General features: G+C 49.6%; 1 protein-coding gene and 1 long non-coding RNA gene across 3 annotated transcripts; both read right to left on the bottom strand.

The window, feature by feature from the left end:
- Positions 1 to 336: 336 nt before the first annotated feature.
- On the bottom strand, positions 337 to 10,909 carry LOC144371488 (uncharacterized). Of its 2 annotated transcripts, XM_078033790.1 has the most exons (6): positions 10,711 to 10,909; positions 9,524 to 9,638; positions 4,095 to 4,192; positions 3,813 to 3,929; positions 2,726 to 2,840; positions 337 to 804 (listed from the first exon to the last, which is right to left on the bottom strand). In XM_078033790.1, exons 1-6 carry the CDS (start codon positions 10,894 to 10,896, stop codon positions 599 to 601), a joined length of 837 nt encoding a protein of 278 aa, XP_077889916.1. In that variant the 5' UTR covers positions 10,897 to 10,909; the 3' UTR covers positions 337 to 598. The 2 variants fall into 2 exon arrangements, with proteins under 2 accessions (XP_077889916.1, XP_077889917.1); XM_078033791.1 differs by lacking the exon at positions 3,813 to 3,929.
- A 289-nt stretch (positions 10,910 to 11,198) lies between these two features.
- On the bottom strand, positions 11,199 to 18,574 carry LOC144371344 (uncharacterized). The gene is made up of 3 exons (XR_013431420.1): positions 18,342 to 18,574; positions 12,830 to 13,017; positions 11,199 to 11,346 (listed from the first exon to the last, which is right to left on the bottom strand). It is a non-coding gene; the product is annotated as an uncharacterized LOC144371344 (long non-coding RNA).
- Between the last annotated feature and the right edge of the window lie 1,081 nt (positions 18,575 to 19,655).

Raw genomic sequence — 19,655 nt, forward strand, 5'->3', positions numbered from 1 at the left:
CATGCATGTCTTCTTCAGACATGGGATTCATTTGCAGGACACCTTATGCAATTGAAAATACTCCAAAATGGGAGAAATCAGAACCATGTCTCCAAAGTATTTCAGAAGAGACCAACTCCAACAGTTTATCTATCTCTCATTGTGTGTGTGTGTGCTCTAGTGTGTGTGTGTGTGTGTGTGTGTGTGTGTGTGTGCTCTAGTGTTTGTGTGTGTGTGTTCTCTAGTGTGTGTTTGTGTGTCTTTGTTTCTGTTTGTACCATGATAGCCGATACTTCATTGCCCCCATTGGAAAACTGACTCAGATAATGCCATCTGCCAAACTCCTAAAAAACAAACTTCTTGCTGATACAAGGAAACATTCCTTCCTGTTGGTTTGGATGTGTCCTTTAGGAATCACTGCTACATTTAGTATACTCAAATCATCACTGTAGATCAGGTAACAAAAACATATATATTTTAAAATAATAATATATTAATGGAAACAACAAATACAGGATAGATTAACAACTGTGTTACTAAACAAGGTCAAGGACAATGGCAAACTATAGATTCAAACTTTGAAGCAAATAGTAATCAATGTAAATATTCCTGGACTGCCTCAGCCCCGTCCAGGCACACAGCAGCAGAATGGTTTTGCAAGCATCCTCAGGAGGGCTGCAGCCTTCTTTGTAGGATGAGAGGGAGGTTGAGGCTGGATCCACTCATCATTCTTTTGGGAGAGGCTCCTTTTCCTCAGCACAAAGTTGGATTCTGTGTGAGGGTTCTTTGCATAAAATACGTTGGCCTGTGCTGGAATCGTCAGCTCTGGGGAGAGAGGGGTGTACAAAATAAGGTGGCTCAGGAGGTGCTCCCTAGGACACCCCAACATCTGAGAGCCTGTGCCAGAAAAGGCCAGAGCCACACACCTGGGAGCTCTCCAATTCAGCACCAATACCAACAAAGACCACCTCCACAGTCCTCCCTGAGGAAGAACTAGGCAGAGCACTTCAACAGACCTAATGTCTGTTCCTACCAAAGGCTTTGGACTCCAGAACATCCCAGGTCCTCTTGCATCTGCCAAAGCACACCACTAGATTTACATCTGAAATCTCCCACAAAAGGCTCCTGTGCCGAAGATTCAGACCCCACATGAGCCATCTTCACAGGTGGGTTTGGAGGGAAGCATTGGATGGTGAGTGCTCTGATGTCAACATGAAATTCTTATTCAAGATGAATACTCTACTGGGAGGTGGGAGGGACTGGAAGAAAGGTTGAGCATGGTTGGAGGAAGACCTAAACAGGGTTGTGCCCTGGGAAAAAATACCTTGTTCCTATTGGCTCCACTGAATCCTCATTCTCCATGTAGAGGTCCTCCTTCTCCTCTCCATATTTCTCTCTCTCCCTCTCTGCCAGCCTCGTTCCCTCTCTCCCACTCTATGCCTTTGTGGCAAGGGCTGAGGCGCTCTCCACTGCCACACACTAGAGCTTTATGGACAGCCTCAGTGCACAACCAAAGAGAAAGCTATGAAACCCAGAGAAAAAGGCCTAGGATTCCTCTTCTGAGTTATTTTCCTCAAGTATGGCCACAGTGAGGACAGGCTACCCAGCACGGATACCACATTAGAGCCATGCTTCTGTGTTGGTGGAGCCCACCTCCATGTGGACCAGCCTCAGAGAATGGAGGCCACATTCCAAATGCTGCCCTATTGAGAACAATGGTTCCAAAGACCAGCAAAGGGAATGCTTCCCTCCAACATGGTGTATGGCCCAGTGGTGCCATGACCCTGGATGGGGGAATACAACAGTCAGCTTCTCCTTCCTCTGAACACCTGTTTCCTGTCGCCCTCCTCTAACCTAGAGCCTGTTCTCCATCCCTTCTGGATTGGATGTGGGGATCTCTGCTATGAATTTCTAAGGCTACCAAGGCCCCAGACAGACTTCCTCTTTCATAGATTCTACTAACCTAACAGTAGGTTAATATAGGAAAAAATTGATCCTAGAACTCATAGGGATGGTGGTCTTCAGCATACATAGGCTGGGATAATGGCTGCTGTGGTGTTTGGCTCACAAAAAACCAACCAATCAACCAACGAAAAAGCGCTGGCATTATTATCAGATGAGCTCTGTGGCTACGTGGTCAGGAAGCCCTCCTCTGACTTTAATTTGGGATCATAACCTGGCTATTGTGATCACTCCTTGGCAGGTGGACTCAGGTACAGACAACCAGGGAATTTGCCCAAACACAGATGATTCAGGTTGTCCCCCAGGCTGTGTTTTCTTCCCAATTTCATCCTGTTACTGCTTGCTAGAATCCTGGCAATGCTCTGCCCAGGCAGTGGTTTTCTGATCATACAGAAGGCTTTCAATCCTACTGCTTCAATCCACAAAATGCCAGTTCCCTCTTTAGCCCATGCATTCCCATGTTCCTCTGAAACCACTCCTATCCCAGACCACAGAACCATACTGCTCCTGGAAAGAGGCTTTCCTCCTCACTCCTCACTGATGTCAGCTTTAGATGCCTGTTCATGTCCAGGGGAGGCACCTGGTGGGGAGCCACAATATCCACCGGGGTATACCATTGGACCTCGAGACCTTCCACCAGCAGAAGTGTAGTTGGCTTTGTGCACGAGCCCCAACACACCCTGTTGGAGTGTTCTTGGGGGTCAGAGACTACTCTTTGGTGCTAAGAGTTTACCTGAGTTCACATCCTGACCCTTGCTCCCTGCCATCTGATTGTCCCACTTACTCTGACGGTGAGAGATGATTTGGCCCAGCTCATATTCCTCCGGCTTCTCCTGAGTAAGCAAGTGTAGCTCGAGGGCCCTGCGGATGACGACAGGAGCCCTATCGTGGCAGGTCACCTGGAGCAGCATGGGAGACAGGCCTTCATGAAATGGGCCTTGAAGTGACTACTCAAGGACAGTGGGCAGGGGCATTCTGGAGGCACCTCCACTCTAAATACAAGGGCAACATCCATGACCCTACTACCTGAAGCTGGCCTCCTGCTCATCGGGCGGGCTCTTCCCATAGGTTACTAGCCAAATCCTTGTACATAGGACTTCCTGGACCTGCCATTGCTCTTTGTGGAGCTGCACTCCTATCGAAGTGAAAGGACCCCACTACCTGCATACAGATGCAATCTCATCCCAAAAGTTGGGAGGAATGGGACAATAGCCTCCAAGATCCCAGGTCTGCCTAAGGATGCAGGCGGCATTGGGAATGGCCTAGGCACAAAACCGAGAGGCTTTGGTCTGGATTCCAGAGACAAAAACAGACCCAGAAACATGACCACACACAGGAGTGACGAAAGACAGTCACGAGAGCTCCTGGCCTCCAGAGGCTCAGTGCTGGCTGGGGTGTAGGAGGGCACCTCATCCGGCAAGGGTGGTCATTGGGTTACCTGGACATTTAGTGTGCTTGCTCCACATCCATATGGACTCTGCAGAGAGACCCTCTCAGCTCCTTGTTCAAGGAACATGCAGAACCTCACACTGCTGTCCTCCTCCATAGACGTCAACATCCCATACAGGGGAACCTGCAACCTAGGTCCTGTCCTGTTCTCATCTGTCACCCATACCCGCCTCTGTCCTTCTGGACTGCATGCTGCCTTCCGACACACAGATTCCCTCAGACATGGCAGTGGACAAGCTGCTGCTCTCCCTCATCTCAACTCCAGCCCTTCACACTGACCTCTCCCTTCTTGATTCCCATCTATCCTCCTGATCTTTCAGAAGCTCCAATGCAAGAGGGCATGAGTATTCCATGGTATTGGACCAGTGTCTGCTCCCCACCCAGGTGTAAGCACCAGGGGACACCCCTGCTCCCAGGCTTACCAGGACTTTCTTGGCCATCTTTGGACTTTGTGTTTCTAAGTGGACGTGAATTAAGCAGGTGTCTCCCACCTGCTTGTGGGAAAACGGCCTGGAAGACTTGCAGGTTGATTCTGAGAACTGTGGGGGATGGAACATCAGCAAACCCAGAAACAGAAAGCCACCCAGCCTGTCGGTTGGCTCTATGGGCTCCTAGCACATATGTCTAGGTGATGAGGCTTCTTATTTCCCCAGGTGGGAGTGGAATGGCAGTACAAGTACAGCTTGAATAAGGTAGGTGTTTACCTCCTTTCCCTTGACTTCGGGGCATTTCCTCACGATGAAATATTTTATTCCCGGATTCATGGACAGATACACGAGTGAGTGGTCAGGGACCTTGATTTCTGCAGAGCGAAGTGGACAGAATTGTTAGGTGGCACTCAAGGATTATACCGCAAAACACCCACACCCCCTGAGAGTCTCCACCAGGGCGAGCCTGCACCAGAATTGAGAGCCCTCCTATCCAGCTACAGTGCCACCAAAGACTCCCTCAGTGATTCTTCCCTGGAGAAGATGATGTACAGGATTCTAAACCAAAAGAGCACCTGGCAATGGAAACAGCACCTTGGGCCCCAGAACTTCTCAGTGCAGGTTGGATCTGCCAAAGGGACACTGCTAGGCTGTGCATCAGGATTGGCAAAGGCTCCTGTGCTTAGGCCTTTCTCCCCAGGGCAGCCATGCTCACACATGGGCATTCAGGGAAGCGTTGGATGGTGGGTGAATTCATCCCCTTGCCCTGGATGAATCCATTCATGGATGAATACGCGGAGGGGAGGTGGTATCCATCAGAGGTGTGTTGGGCATGGACATGGGAGGACTTCAACAGGGTGGTGCCCTGGAGAACTCTATTGTTTTCTAGGTTCGCTCTCCTTCCCCTTGTTTCTCATCATGAGCTGTCTGCTTGGTACTTGTATTCTGGTTCTTATTCTACTTCTGGCTCTTCTTTCTGTCCTGCATCTTCTTGTAGTTCTTTCTGGATCTTTTTCTTGTTCTTACATGATTCCTTCTTGTTCTTCTTGTGTATCTCCCTCCACCCTTCCTTCTGTTTCACCTCCTGCTTTTTCTTCTTCTTCCTCCTGATCTTCATCGTGTGATCCTCTACCCACTCGGGAGTGTCTCTTTCTCCTCCTCCTCCTTCTCCTTCTTTCTCTGGCAATGGTGGGGCGTCCTCTGAAGAGTTCAAATCTATCACACTCTTCTGCCCAGATGCAGCCTCTGTTCAGTAGTCCAAGATGAAATCAGTTCTCAATCAATGGCCGGGAGTGAAACCAAGACCAAAGACAAGTGACTTCCTTTCTTTGTCATTGTCACAGTCAGGAAAGACTGGATAACAGACACCACATTCTGGATAGGCTTCTACCTGTGGTAGTCAGCACCTCATCTGGACCAGGATTGCTAAAATAGATTCCACCTCCATAAAGCTTCCCCAATGAAAACAAGGTTTCCAAAATCTAGGAGAGGGCCAGCATCACTGCCACCCTCCTGCCATAAGGCATAGATGCCATCACACCTAGTGGGTTCCAGCCCCCCGGTAGTCCTCCCTTTTGACGTCTGTTACACACAAACCTCCCCTGGTCTGGAGCTTGCTCTCAACTGATGCTTGGGTTGAAAGTCTGTTTCTGAAATCACCTTCGTAGATTCTCAGTTTGGTAATTTCTTATTGATTGACTTATTTTTTTACCAGGGATAAAACCAGAGGCACCTAAGTACTGAGACCATTTCCAGGTCTTTTTACTTGGGTTCAGGGTCTCCCTAAGTTTCTGAGGCTGTTTGGAAATCCCCATCCTCCTGCGCTGCCTCCCAAGTCCCTGAGATTCACAGACACTGCCCCTTGCCCAGCTCCTTGCACCTCAGTCTTCCTCATGTGTGAGACAGAGCCAACCCAAATGAGGTGGTGTGTGAAAATGGGAAAACTCACTTACGTGCCCGAGAGATGGTGGGTTCTATTGTGGACAGGCTGGGATGGTGGAGGCTAGGAGTGTCTGGCTCACAAGAAAGGAAAGAGCACTGGCATTGTGGACAGCTCAGCATTGTGGCCTACGTTCTTCAGAGCCCTTCTTTGTTGCTGGAAGGAATAATAACCTGGCCATTCTGATATCTTCAGTAGATGGGCACCCAGGCACAGAGGACTTGGAATTGTTCCCAAAAGAACCCAAATAGGCCGTCCCCTGGCCTTGACTTCCTCTACACTGAGTCCTGTTCCCAGTTGCTGCAATCCTGACATTCTTGAGTAGGCAGGACTTCTCATATCCTGGCCATGGATCAGAACCTGTGCTGCTTCCGTCCACAGCAATGCTGATCCAATCAGGACCCATGTTCTCGTCCTCTTCATTTGAAGGCATCCTTATCAGTGAGCCATAAACCAAACTGATGATGGATTGAGCCTCTCTCTGCCTTGCCCTCATTGATATTAGCTTTGCATTGCCAGACCAGGTCCAGGGGAGAACACATTTAGGGAGGTCCAGCAGCCCCCTGGGGCCTCATTGAGCACCTCCACATTGGACACACCCATCACTGCACTTGGTTTCCTGCACCAGGCCCACCACACTTTGGTATTTTGGGGCCAAGGTCCACTTTCTCTTGGCTGTGAGTTATCCTGAGCCCACTGTGGATCATGTCTCCCCCCTGTCTGATTGTCCTACTTACTCTCATTCTCAGACATCATTCTCAGCAGCTCAAAGTTGTCCACATCCTCATGCTGCAACATATTTTGGTCCAAGGCCTTGTGGATGAGGCTTGTCACCGTCTCCTGACAGGTTACCTGGATCAGGGTGGGACAAATGTCATCAGAGAATGGCTTTTAGAGGAGCTACCCAGAAGACTGTGGTCAAACATTCAGGAGAAATCTCAGCTACATATACAAGGGCACAATCTTGTTATCTTGCTACCTGAGTGTGGCCTCCATATACCCCCTGGGTTCTTGCAATGTGCTACTAGAACAATCCTGGTACAAATATCTGCCTGTACCTGCCATCTCCCCTCCCCCTGGGGAGCCACATTCCACTCAGGTCAAAGGACCAAACTGCCTATGCACAGACACACTCTCATCTCACTGAGATGGCATCAATGTGCCAGGGATCTGCACACAAAGTGTGCTCTGGGATGCAGGCTGCCTTTGTGGGTGGAAGAGGCAAATGCACTGAAAATTTTGGTCCTTTATGCCACTACACAAAACAGACTCAGATACAAGAGTGTGCACTTGAGTGCTTCATGATAGCTTTGAGAGGCCCTGGCCTCTGGAAGCTCGGTGCGAGTCTGGTTGTAATGATGTACTTGACTCAGCACTGGCAGTCACTGAACATGTCTCCTCTGCAGCTGGACACCTGTAGCATTAGCGTGTCTACTGCACATCCATAGAAATTCTGCCAAGAACCCCTTTAGCTCCCTATTCACATACATGCAAAGGCTGACATTCCAAAGCTTTGGCATGAACCCCCAGGTGATCCCGACCCCAAATTCCTACACCTAGTCATGCTAAGGAGGTTCTCTTCCCTGCCACCAGGAACACATCCCCTCCTACACATGTGACAAGTCACTGCCACCTCCTCTGCTCCAACCTCACTCATTGAGAATACCAAGTTGTAGGCACTGCAGCCTGCACCCTGGACATATCTCTGCCTTCATCTGTCCATAGCACTTCCTTCTGCACTTCTGGCCTGCAAAACCCACAGTACACAGGCCCACTCACCGCTGGAGGTGGGCATGCTGATGCTCTTCCTCCTCAGGTCAAGCCCTTAAGATGGACCTCTCTCTATTTCCCACCACAGCCCCGGGGTTGGCTGTGTATCCTGCCTTCCACTGTGTGGATACCCAGGAGGCAGCCCTGCTGTTGGGCTTACCAAGATGCGCTTTGTCTCCCTCAGGCTCTGTCCCTCTAGGAGGACGTGAAGAAAGCGGCTGTCTTCCACCTGCTCGCTGGAGTGAAGCAGAGAGGAGCTGCTACTGGTGACTTTTCTCATGCACCACTCATTGCTTTGGGTGGCCTGGGGCAATGATCCTGCAGCCACTGTAGAGCTGCTGCTCACAGCTGCTGGGATCCTGGATGCCACTGCCACAGAAGGCTCCAAGAACTGTGGGGGATGACAACATCAGCAAAACCCAGCAACTGCACCCCACCCAGCCTGGCAGTTGGCTCTGTGGGCGTTCTACAACATCCATCCAGAACCTGAGGTTCTTGTCCCCTTGGAGGATGTGGAGTGGCACCAGGAGTAAAGACTGAAGAAAGTGGCTGTTTACCTCCTTTGGCTTGACCTTCAACGACTTGCTGGCATCTGTTTCCCGAAGAAGAAAGTTATAATCCACTCCTCCATCCAGGGTGTAATATACTTTCCCATCAGCAGGGATCCTCAGCTCTGGAGAGGCAGGGGCAGAGGCGTGGTAGGTGACACTCAAGGAATACACTACCAAACATCCTCCACAACTGAGAGCCTCTGCCAGCTCAGGTCTCACACACAGACCTGAGAGCCCCCAAATCCAGCTACTGTTCCACCAAAGACTCCCCACTGATTCCTCCCTAAGGACCCTCTATGCACAGGAGGTCCACTACAGGAACACCTTTCAAGGAAATAGCTCCTCGCACCCCAGAACCTCTTAGTTCACGTTGGACCCACCAATGAGAAACAGCTAGACTTTGTATCTGGATTGGTCCCCAAAGACTCATGTGTTGAAGGTTTTCTCCCCACTGCAGCAATGATCACATGGGTTTGGGGGAATCACTTGATGGTGGGTGCCTCCACCTTGCCAGTGGATTCATCCACTCATACAGGGCCACACTAATTTGAGGGGTATGGTTTGGAGGTGTGTTGAGCGTGGGTGGAGGATGTCCACAGCAGGGCTGTGCCATCCAGAGCAATATATTTCTCTTGAGTTCCCCACTTCTGCATTTCCTCCTCATGAGTATAATTCTCATTCACATTTTTAATCAATTTATTGTTATACTTCTTGTTCGGCTTGTGTTTCTCCTTCTTGTTCTTGTTCTTCTTCATCTTCTTCTCATGCTTCTTCTTATAGTCATCTTGACCTTCTTATTGTCTCCTCTTCAACTTATTTTCATTTTTCTTCTCCTCCTCCTCCTCGTCGTTGTCGTCCTCCTCCTCCTCCTCCTCCTCCTCCTCCTCCTCCTTCTTCTTCTTCTTCTTCTTCTTCTTCTTTTCTCTCTCTCTCTCTCTCTCTCTCTCTCTCTCTCTCTCTCTCTCTCTCTCTCTCTCTCTCTCTCTCTCTCTCTAAGAAGAGTTTACAAGCTGTGAAGGGTTCTATTCTACCACACTCTTCTCTCTAGAAATGGCCTCTGGTCCTAAGTGGACTCAGTTTGCAGTGAATAGAAAGATTGAAAGGCAGAAATGATTCTTCATTGAACTGCTTTTCTCATGTACTCATCTAGGTCAGGAAAGGCTTCTTTGACACAAGACAAAGAAGCCTCTCTTCTTGGCCCCTCGTGGATAATAGCTTTGCAATGCCTCCTCAGGCCAAGGAAAGAAAACATGATAAGCGTGTCCACAGCCCCTGGGGAACATGAAGAACCTGCAGATTTATGCCCCATCATTACACTTTGTTTTGTGCACAAGTCCCACCGTACTCTTCCTGGGCATTGGGCCAACGCACACTGTGTTTTGGCTCCCAGTTATCGTGAGCCCACTGTGACTCACTGCTCCCTACCCGCTGATGGTTCCACTTACTCTGATGGTTCGAGACAATTTGCAGAAGCTCGTAGTTTTCTGGATCCTCCTGCTGGAGCAAGTGTGCATCTAAGGCCCTGCGGATGATGACTGGAGTCGTGTCCTGGCAGGTCACCTGAGCAGGGTTGGAGAAAGCTCATCAGAGAGGGAATTTGGGAGTAGCTACCCAGAGGACAGTGCTCAAGGACAATCAGAGACAAGTGAGCTCTCAACACAAGGGCACCATCTTGTTACCCTGCTACCTGAGGCCTTCATGTGATCATGTGGGGTCTTCCTATGAGCCTCTAGTCCAATCTTGGTACAAGAGTTTGCTTCAACCTGCTATGCCCTACAGGGACAAGGGAATAAGGACAAGAAGGCTTTGTACAGACACACTCTAGTCCCATTAAGATGGGAGGAATGGTCCAGTGGACTTCCATATCCCTGCTCTGGTCTGGGATGCAGCTGCATTTTTGTGTGGACCAGGCACAAACCCTAGGTGCTTTGGTCCTGACAGCCAGGGCACAACACACACTAGGACTCTTTAATGATAGGCATGGAAGTTGCTGGGCTCGAGAGTGTCAGTGCTTTCTGGGGTATCAGGAGGTTCGGACCCAGCAGGTGCAGTGGTTCAACATGGCTCCACTGGAGGTGAACACCAGAGTCTCATGATGGATACTCCACACCCAGGAAAATTCTGCAGAGAGAGCCGCTGAATCTCTATTCATATACATGCAAACTAGGACACTAATGGGCCCCTCCAAGGCCCCCAGTTGTCTGTGACCCACACCTACCCACCCTAATCATTCTACAATGGCTCCCTTCCCTTCAACCAGCAACATATCCCCTCTCACACACAAGAAAATGACTGCCAACTCCTCTGCTTCAACCTCCATGGTTCAATAGACTCCTCCTCAATACCAAGGTCAGTAGAGGACGGCCTGTACCCTCGATATTTCTCTGACCTCCTCTGAACCCAGCACTCACTCCTGCACTTCTGACCTGCACACCCCAAAACATGCAGGCCCACTCGCACCCAGACCTGGCATGCTGCTGCTCTCCCGCCTCTCTCGTCCTCACTTTTTGCTCTCCTTCCTGACCTTCCAGAAGCTCCAGTTCAAGAAGACAGGCCTAGTCCAAGGTGTTTGCTGTGGACTCGGTCTTCCCCAGTGTGAGCTCCCAGGAGACTCCCCTGCTCGTAGACTCACCAGGATGCTCTGATACTGTGTTGTCCTTTCATTTTCCAGGAAGACGTGAATGAGGCACCTGCCTCTCACCCGCCTGTTGTACTGGGGCCGTGGGGAGTACCGAGTGGAGATCCCTGATGTCCTGGACTCCAGCTCTGCCCCTTCCCAGGGAGAAGGCTCTGGCTCTGGGGTTGGCTTAGGAGCCATGACAGGAACTGAGCTTGTATCTAGAGGAGAAAAGATGCCAACATGACTGCCTTGCCCTGACCTTCGCACAGACAGACAATACCCCTGCTCCCAGGAAGAACTCAGGCCCTTAGCCCACACAGGACCTCTTTGCAGACTGGGGTCACTTTCTGAGTGGACAAAGGCTTATCCTAATTTCCAGCCCAACACCAGGCATACAGACTCCCTGCAGTGGGACAGCAGTCGAAACTTTCCTCATTTATTCTTAGGTACTCACCACAGTCCGCCTGGCTCTCAGGCTCTGCCTGGCTTGATATGTCATCTTCAGTTGGGGCCAGGAGGTGGTGTGCTTGGTGCTCCAGGAAGAGATACATATAGGGCAGCAGCAGCTGCAGACTCAGAGAGCCTGGAGGCTGATGGGAAACCTCGATGAAGAAGTTCACCCAGGTCCCCAGGAAGGAAGGTGAGGCACTGTGGGGAGGCAGGTGTGGAGTCAGCAAAACCCTGGCCTTGCCTTCGCCACGGCCTCCAGAGAAAACCTTTGACCCTACACTCCTGAACCGTCCCTGGCTCTGAACACACCAGTCCACCCAAGACAAGTCACAGTGGCTGTACAGGCAGGGACAGGACAGGTCGCCACAGGCAAAGAACCTTCAACGAAGGAGCGCTAGATCCATGGTTTGACCAGCTCTCCCCTCCTCTGGGCAGGCCTGACACTCTTCTTCCTCTTGGCTACCTGCTCTCCAACCTGGAATGCACCTTTCAGGAGTGTCTGTCCTCCTGCCCACTCTTCTCAGGGCTCAAGAGACAACTCGTCCCCTGGCGTGGGCTGCAATGCTACCTCATTCTCTGTGAGCTCTCACTGAGTCCCCCGGAGTAGCAGTGGACCTCTCTTTTCCCATGAGTGCAGACCACATCTCTGTGGCCCTGGGGGAGGACAGGGAGGTGTGGTGTGGGGGGATCCATTGTCCCAGGGGCTCTCCCAGAGGACCATGACTACCTACAACTCCCCGCCTTACCCCTCCTACTGTTGAAGCCCCACACCTTACACTGCAGGCAGAAAACTGAATTGGGGAGAGCAGTCTTTCCTCAGTCTTCCCAAGTCAAATCACCTTGCAGGTCCCTATTGTGGAAACAGGAGCCCACCCTCTTGACCTCAAGCCCATTCCATGTTGAAGTTGGTCCAGGGGTCCACCACAGTCACTGAAGAGGACAACATGCAGTTATGCCTCATGGAGTCAGGAATGCATTCACATGTAGGATATGTACTCATGGCACCTGCGGTTTTAGCCTGACCCCCATAAAAAGGGACACAATGGCAGTCATTTGCACCCGATTTTTCACTGAATTATGAAACATGACTGGAAACGTGTCTTCACACAGTGGGTGCTTTCTCTGTGTTCATCAGTGAATGAGCCCAAACTGCTGATTCCCACATATCTCTGGGTGTGGGAGCTGCCATGTCCAAAGCCCCTGTCCAGCTATGTCCCAGCTAGGACGCTCTGTCCCACTATGGAAACTAACATGTCTTTATTAATCCAAAAGTGCTTTTCCCAAGGCCCGAGTTTTGAGATGCCTCTGGCACAGATCTACGTTCTTCACGAAGCCAACATCACACCAGAAAGACCACCTGGCCTCGCTGAGTCCACCTGGGAATGAGTTCAGTGCACACCTTTGAGCTGTGGTGCCCAGTGTGTGGGGACTGCTCCACGGACCTCTGTGGATCAGCTGGAGTCAGGATGGTTTCTCTCCCTGAGAGGGGAGTTCACTGCCCTTGCAAGACTGTGGCAGGCACCTCCAGGACTCGTCCCATTCAGGGCTGACTTTCCACTATGAGTGTGGTCCTCTGTCTCATTTGGTACCACAAACCTTTGGGTCCCTGAGAGGTTCATGGCAGCCCCAAGACCCAGGCATGAGGGGGCTACACACTTGGGCTTGGTGGTCTGGTGCTTACCTTGGGAACAAGAGATCCAGCACGTGCTGGGTGGGGATGAAATCCCAGGAGATTAACCCCATGTTGCTGCTGAAATATAGGTTCCTCCCACCAATGTCAGGCAGGAGCTCATTCCTAAGCTGGTCCTGCCTGTAAGGTTCAAGGCTTTGTATGCTGAAGGGCTCCTCCGTGTTCTGATCATTTTCACCCTGGGTTGGGACCAAGAATGATGGGTTCAAAATGGAAATGGTGACAAACAGAAAAATGACTTGTGCCAATACACTAGAGTCAAAGCACAATGGGACAGTTCCCATCAGTACAAACACACACACACACACACACACACACACACACACACACACACAGTCAGAATAGGAGTACTGGGCCATTCATCAGGGATCAGACTAGAGGGCCTGCTGGGCTCACCTGCCCTGTCCTACTCACTGTTACTCTTGAGCTCCTCTGCGACAATCGCCAGAGGATCTGGCGTCTAAGATGAAGCCTCACCCAGTGTATCCACAAAAGGGCTAGTTGGCCCCCCTGAGATTCCTGGGAGCCTGAGGCTCGGCATTGTTTGCAAGGACAGGGGAACATCCTTCTCACTCCAGTTTCTCCAACCAAATGAGCTCGGATGGCTTGGTTAGTGAAGTGGGTGCCTGGATACCAGGGTTCCATGTTCTGTTTGATCCATTGTCAAGGCAATGATGTCATTTCCTGTGCCCATACCTGAGCCTCTTTTCACATAAGACCACTTTCAAAAGCCCTATGGGCTGCTGATTTCTCCTCCATGCCTACCCATCTCAGGTGCGCATGTGTTCACCAACAACTACCCAAACATCCCCACCAGCATCTGCCCTGCTTGGTGCCACTAGAGTTCCAGCTTGGAGCCTTCAAAAATGCATTCACAACCAGTACTTCCCTCTCAGGAGCTTTTGGACCCTGGTCCCATCATTGTGCAATTCATGGTGTGCCCAATCTTTTCTGGAAAGTAAGGTAGCATCTAATCTCTAGGGTTTATTGTGTCTATTGGCCCATAACACCCTCTATTCTCTCTGAAACCAGAGATAGGACTCACAGGTGGCTACAGCACAAATGTAGAGATGGGACAATCACAAGAAGGAGAGAGAAAAAGAATGCACCATAACTCAATCACGCCTGTGTCCCACACAGGGACGTGGCCAATGTCCGTCCTATCCTGGCTGCAGTTCCCTCTCTACACCATGGCAAGTTGGAGGGCACTGAGATGCAGAGGTTGCTCCCCTCTGCCATACAACTTCCCAAAGCTTCTCCTAAGATTTCAAAAGGGCCAAGTGTGTCTAGTGTTGGGGTCTCACAGAGACTCTGAGGTACCACAGCATCCTGCTGCCCAGAACCGGTTCACCCCTCACCTCAAGGGGGCTCAGCCTCCTGATTCATGGGAATTGAAGTGGGTACAGGTGATGAGATATCATTTCCAAGACCGAGTTATGCCAAGTCCATGACCCCTGTCTGCATCCCTGTCTCCAGCACCACTCCCCCCTCTCTTTCCTCCTCAGAGCAAACAAATCCATTTAGCAAGTGTGTCCTGTGATAAAGACATGACAGTCACCCATCCTCTCATTACAAAGACACTGAGGCTCAGCCAACATGGATCCTACTAGGAACACAGGCATAAACTCAGATTCTGATCCTCCCAGCTGAGACTCAGTGGAGCTGGGACTCCTAGCCTCCTGAGTCAAGGAAACAGAGGTACCTAGCCGAGCCACCTTGGATGCAGCTGCACACAAACTGAACTCATCAATGCCTCTTGCTCTCAGTTGTGAGTAAGAGGGGAGGCAGTGTTTCACAACCCTGGACATCAAGTGCAGTCTCCAGGCTTTGGGGTGTGCCCTGGCCTCTCTCTATCTTACCAGGCCATCCAACCCACACTGGCCTTATACCCAACCTCCTCCTAGGTCCAAACTCAATCCTGCCTCTCAATTTCTGCTGCCTTCCCCAACACACTGCTCCCCAAATTGAGCAGGGCTGGCTCTCTGTTATCATGCTGGTGCCAGCAGCAATGCCACCTCACTGACATAATTCTGAGTCCCAACCTAGGCACTCCAGCTGTCTTTGCCACACCTGGCCTGTTTGGGCTCTGGCTCTTGCTGTTTTGTTTCATGTGCATGTGTTTTGAGGTTTTGAGTTTCTCCCACTGCAGAACTGCAGCTGTAGCAGGGTAGAGTTCATGAGGGTGACATTCTGAGCCACGTCCAATCCCATCAGGACTGTTAACTGGGGTGATGCCGGGACACAGTGCTGAGTGAACACATGGGAGGTAGTTGGACCCACCTTGCCTCTGAGTGGCTTCCTTTCAGGACAGGAATGTAGGGATGGGAGCCCCTGGCGTGGGATGCTTTGCACAAGGCGTGACCATGGGCTCCCTTTCCTGGCAAAAATGGCTCCAATCAGCATGGAGAGCACTGTCTTTCCTGGTGGCTAACAACAGCCCTGGACCCCAGAAAGGAACCCACACTCAAGATTTACGTCTGAGTGTGCATGTCCTCGAGGAAATGAGGTCTCCTGATCCCAGGTGCAAAGGGGTAAGTCCTCTAACTCCAGGGGCCATGAAGGGACATTTGAGTTTCCCTTGTCCTTCTTTCCCTCTTCTGAACCCATGGTGTCCTCACACTAACCACAGTTAGGACCCTGGCCTCATTCCCCAATGAGGATCATTAGGCTCCATAAAGAACAGTCTCTAAGATGTTCAGTGGACCAACAACCTCTGCACAATGTATAACCCTATTCATCCAAGATGCAAGAGGATTTCTATTCAGGAAAACCAGGAAAGGGAGAGCCTTTGTCAAGGACACAAGAATATTAGTGAGTGAGTAGTGATTAATGGATGGAGAACTATTTCCACCACCAACTTCCAAGAGCATATATGGCCCTTTGGAGAATTCTGCAGTGTGTTGGTGATTAAGGAGAACATGTGAATCCAGGGGTCACTAGGTCCTCTCAGCCATAAGGAGGGAAACTGCCATAAAATAACTAGGACAAGGGTGCGAGGAATGCTCACTGGGGGGAGATCGGAAGAAAGGAAAATGTACTCATTACAAAAGTGTCGCCTGAAAATTCTTAGCCAGCCAAAAGTCATGCGAACTTGTGTGGAAAGAGTCTTTGCACAGTGATGAAGCTAAGAGCTCACATGATGGAACACAGCCTCAACTGGGACCAAATCCAATATCTGATATTCTTGTAGGAAGAGGAGAGTCTGGACCCAGATACCAGGGAGACTGGAGAATACCAGCTATGTGAGGTTGGAGCCAGGATGGGATGCCCATATGGGAACCAAAGATCGTGGGCAGCAATAGGAGAGTGGGCAAGCGCTGGGAGAGTTGGGGAGACAGTCCCCTAGGAACCTGTGAGGTGTTTTGGCAGTGGGACCGCCCAACACCTAGTGTGTTGAGCCCCTGGAGCTTGAGGGAAGGCCCTTCCTCTGTGGTTGGCCACCCAGTTGACAGAGTTTGGTTGTAGCAGGCCTAGGACCCAGCTGAAGGTCTGAGCATGTTGGCCATGCAGGATGGATCTGGACCACAGACACACTCTGATGACTGTAGGGTCTCAGCCCTGCATCAACACAAGCACCAAGTCAGGCCAGGTGGGGAAAGGGCTAGGAACACACTCTGGGGGCTGGTGCCTATATTACTGGGAGCACTTCTGACCCCAATTCCCTGATCTGCTGCCAACACAGGCTACAGAGGAGGCTAGAGGGACACAGAGCATGGATCTGCCCCACTCAGTGGGCCCAGGCATGTATCATGGCCAGCAGCCTCGTGCCATGCCCGGTGAGTCCTGAAGCAGCCCCCTCTTCCCATCCTGAGAGCTCTTCCCTTCCTCATGTGCCACTACCTTCCCACTGTCTCTGGAAATATCTACTTGGTGTGGTCCTCTGGCAGTTTATGATTTAAGTTAAAAAAAAAAAAAACAGGTCTTGGTGCTCAAAAATATTTGATTTGCCCATCCTCATCCCCCAACCGCAATATTTTCATTATTTCCTCAACATATGAAATTTTACTAGCAAAAAGTTAATTTTGAATTATACAAAGTTGATTCAAATAACATTGATATAAATAACCAATCACCGTACTTTCAATGTTTGTTCTCCTTTCCTGTTAGAAACTGCTGGGAAAAAAGAGAACAGAGGGGGATGGGGATGTGGCTCAAGTGGTAATGTGTTCGACTGGCATGTGCGAGTCAGTGGGTTCGATCCTCAGCACCACATAAAATAAAATAAAGATGTGTCCACTGAAAACTGAAAAAGTAAAACAAACAAACAAACAAAGAGAACAGAGGACAGACTCATGGAAATGCTTGAACTGACAAGAAGCTCCCACTCAAGCTCAGCATTCAGTCCTGGACAGGGTACGACCAGGCCACTTTGACATCTACTCCAAAGAGTCTACCAGACAGAATCCTCTGACTGATCCCTGAGTGAGCCATAGGAACTGGCTAGAAAAGCCTTCACATCCTCAATACATTCTTCACTTCAGAATACTGGACAAGCACTGATATCCATCTCTCGTTACCTTGCTCCCCCGCCAACCATTCTTCAACAAATTCAAAGGAGCAACTCATGCAAGCACACAGAAAGGGGTGTTTACTACACACATCCATGTGCGAAAAAGACAACTGGTATTTCTTGTTTGGGCTATTTCAAATAAAATCACTTCTGCATGACCTCCACAAACCAAAGGAAAATATTTGTGAAATTCCCATGTAGAAGACAAGATACACTTGCCAAGGAGGCAGTGCCAAGAATTTTGACACTCCAAATGTAGAGTGTGTGTTTAGGAGGCAGTCACAGTTTCCATGAGAGAGTCTCATGAAATCAATTAGGAAGATCCATGCTCTAGCCCTACCATACAAGTGATGTGACCTTGAAAGAGTCATTTAGACTTAGCAACCATCACCACTAACCACTAAGTCAATGAATAAAGGTCCTCAGGTGTCAAGCTACAAAATGTGTGATGAGCATGGATGAGGATGGGTGGGAGAAGTCTCCCCCTCTAACACAATTAGGGAAGGCTGTTCCTGCCCTCAAGTGGCTGGGGGGCCTGGGATCCTGCCACAGAGGGGGATTCCAAACCTCACATCCCCTGACCCAGGCCAGAAGACCAGGTACAGTCCAAGTACCCTGGGGTGGCCCAATGGTAATAAAGGTTAAAAGGAACTAGGGATCTGCCTGGATCCTCAATCCCCTACTCTGAGCAGGGCTGCATGATGAGGCCAGAGGCCATCCACAGCAATCTGCCTTTACAGGAAAACAGGTACTGCAGGTTGCCTCTGGCTCACTGAATCAGGGTGGTCTTTTCATAAAGCAAGACCACTTCCTCACATTTGACCAGCAGCTCATGTGCTGACAGCAAAAAGGCTGGCTTGACTCAGGCCCTGAGAAACGAAATAGAAAATTCATAGCAAATCCATCTTTAGCTCATCCACATCATCAGGGGCTCTGATTCATTTCCGTCAACAAAGGGGTCTGAAATGGTGTCTAAACACTCTGGGGACTCACCTCTGTGTGGAACTCTTCAGGAAAAAAGGGGATCAAATCTCATGAAGCAACTCTTCTCTCCTCTAGCCCATGGGCAATGCAAGGAACCTGCATGATACCAGAGGCTCACTCTCTCTTCTCATGTCTTCTGGAAAGGAATCATTAATGCTTACTTCAAGGTGAAGCAGAAGCCTGAATTCCCAGCTGCACAGAAGTGTTTGAGTGCAGTGTCTCCCTTAAAACCCAAAAATAAAAAAAAACAGGTCATTAAACAGGCACATGGATTAGAGTACATTATCAATGATCCCTCCTCCCTGGAGCCTTCCACATGCCCATCTTCCACATTCACAGTGCAATGCTTGGCCATTCTCAAGACCAGGAGACCATGATGCTCACCAGGAAGTCAATAAGAAATATGAACAAAGCAGCATGGATTGCAGAAGGTGGCACACCAAGGATCTTCAGCTCTGCTGCTAGAACACAAGAACTTAACTTCAGTATTGACTTTCTGCCAACTACCAAGTACGATAGCAGTGTCAAGCCCAACATGCAGATATGCAAGTAGTAGGTGACACCCCGCATCCATCCACAGAAGTGGGCAACATCTGCAAGGGAACAAGAAAGTATCATATCCTTTCTCATAAAAATCATCAGAAACAAAATTAAATGGATGCAAGACTTCTCATTTCACTATTACGTAGCTGTTGGAATTCCCTATTAAATAATACCTCCTCCAAAATAAAAAAGTATCTCAGACATGTGTCAACTATTCAATGGATGACATTTTAAAAACTATGGCCTTTACTTAATATTTATGTATGCTATATCCCTGCCTAAGGCTCTTTGGGAAAGGAGCACATAGAATTGGATCTTTGAAAATCTCACATTTGCTGATAAATATTTCTGCTGATCTCAGGCATGGCAAAGTGAAAAGTGGGACTCTGGATATTCAAGGAACGCAATGTTGTGGAATTTGTGTCCCTGATCGATACATAGCAATGATTTCTATGAAATCCAGTGAGGGAGCAGGAGTAACAAAGCTGATTGCACAGATGACCTCAGGGAATACTGACAGGTAGGCCAAATGAAAAATATGTTCCAGCTGACCATTGGTATTTGGGCTTCTGATCCCAGTCCTGTTTTTAAAAAAGGTGCAGAAAGGCAGTGTTCATTAAAAAATGTCTACCATGTAAAAGTGGGTAATTTAAATGGCATCTAGTTACACATCTGATAGAATGGTCTGGCAACATATGAATTTCATTCTAACAACAACAACAACAAAACATAGAAAATGAGACATAAAGATAAAACCTTGTCTTCACCAGGATGCCTAAA

Source organism: Ictidomys tridecemlineatus, chromosome 16 (genome assembly GCF_052094955.1).
Source record: "Ictidomys tridecemlineatus isolate mIctTri1 chromosome 16, mIctTri1.hap1, whole genome shotgun sequence".
Classification (NCBI taxonomy): Eukaryota; Metazoa; Chordata; class Mammalia; order Rodentia; family Sciuridae; genus Ictidomys; species Ictidomys tridecemlineatus.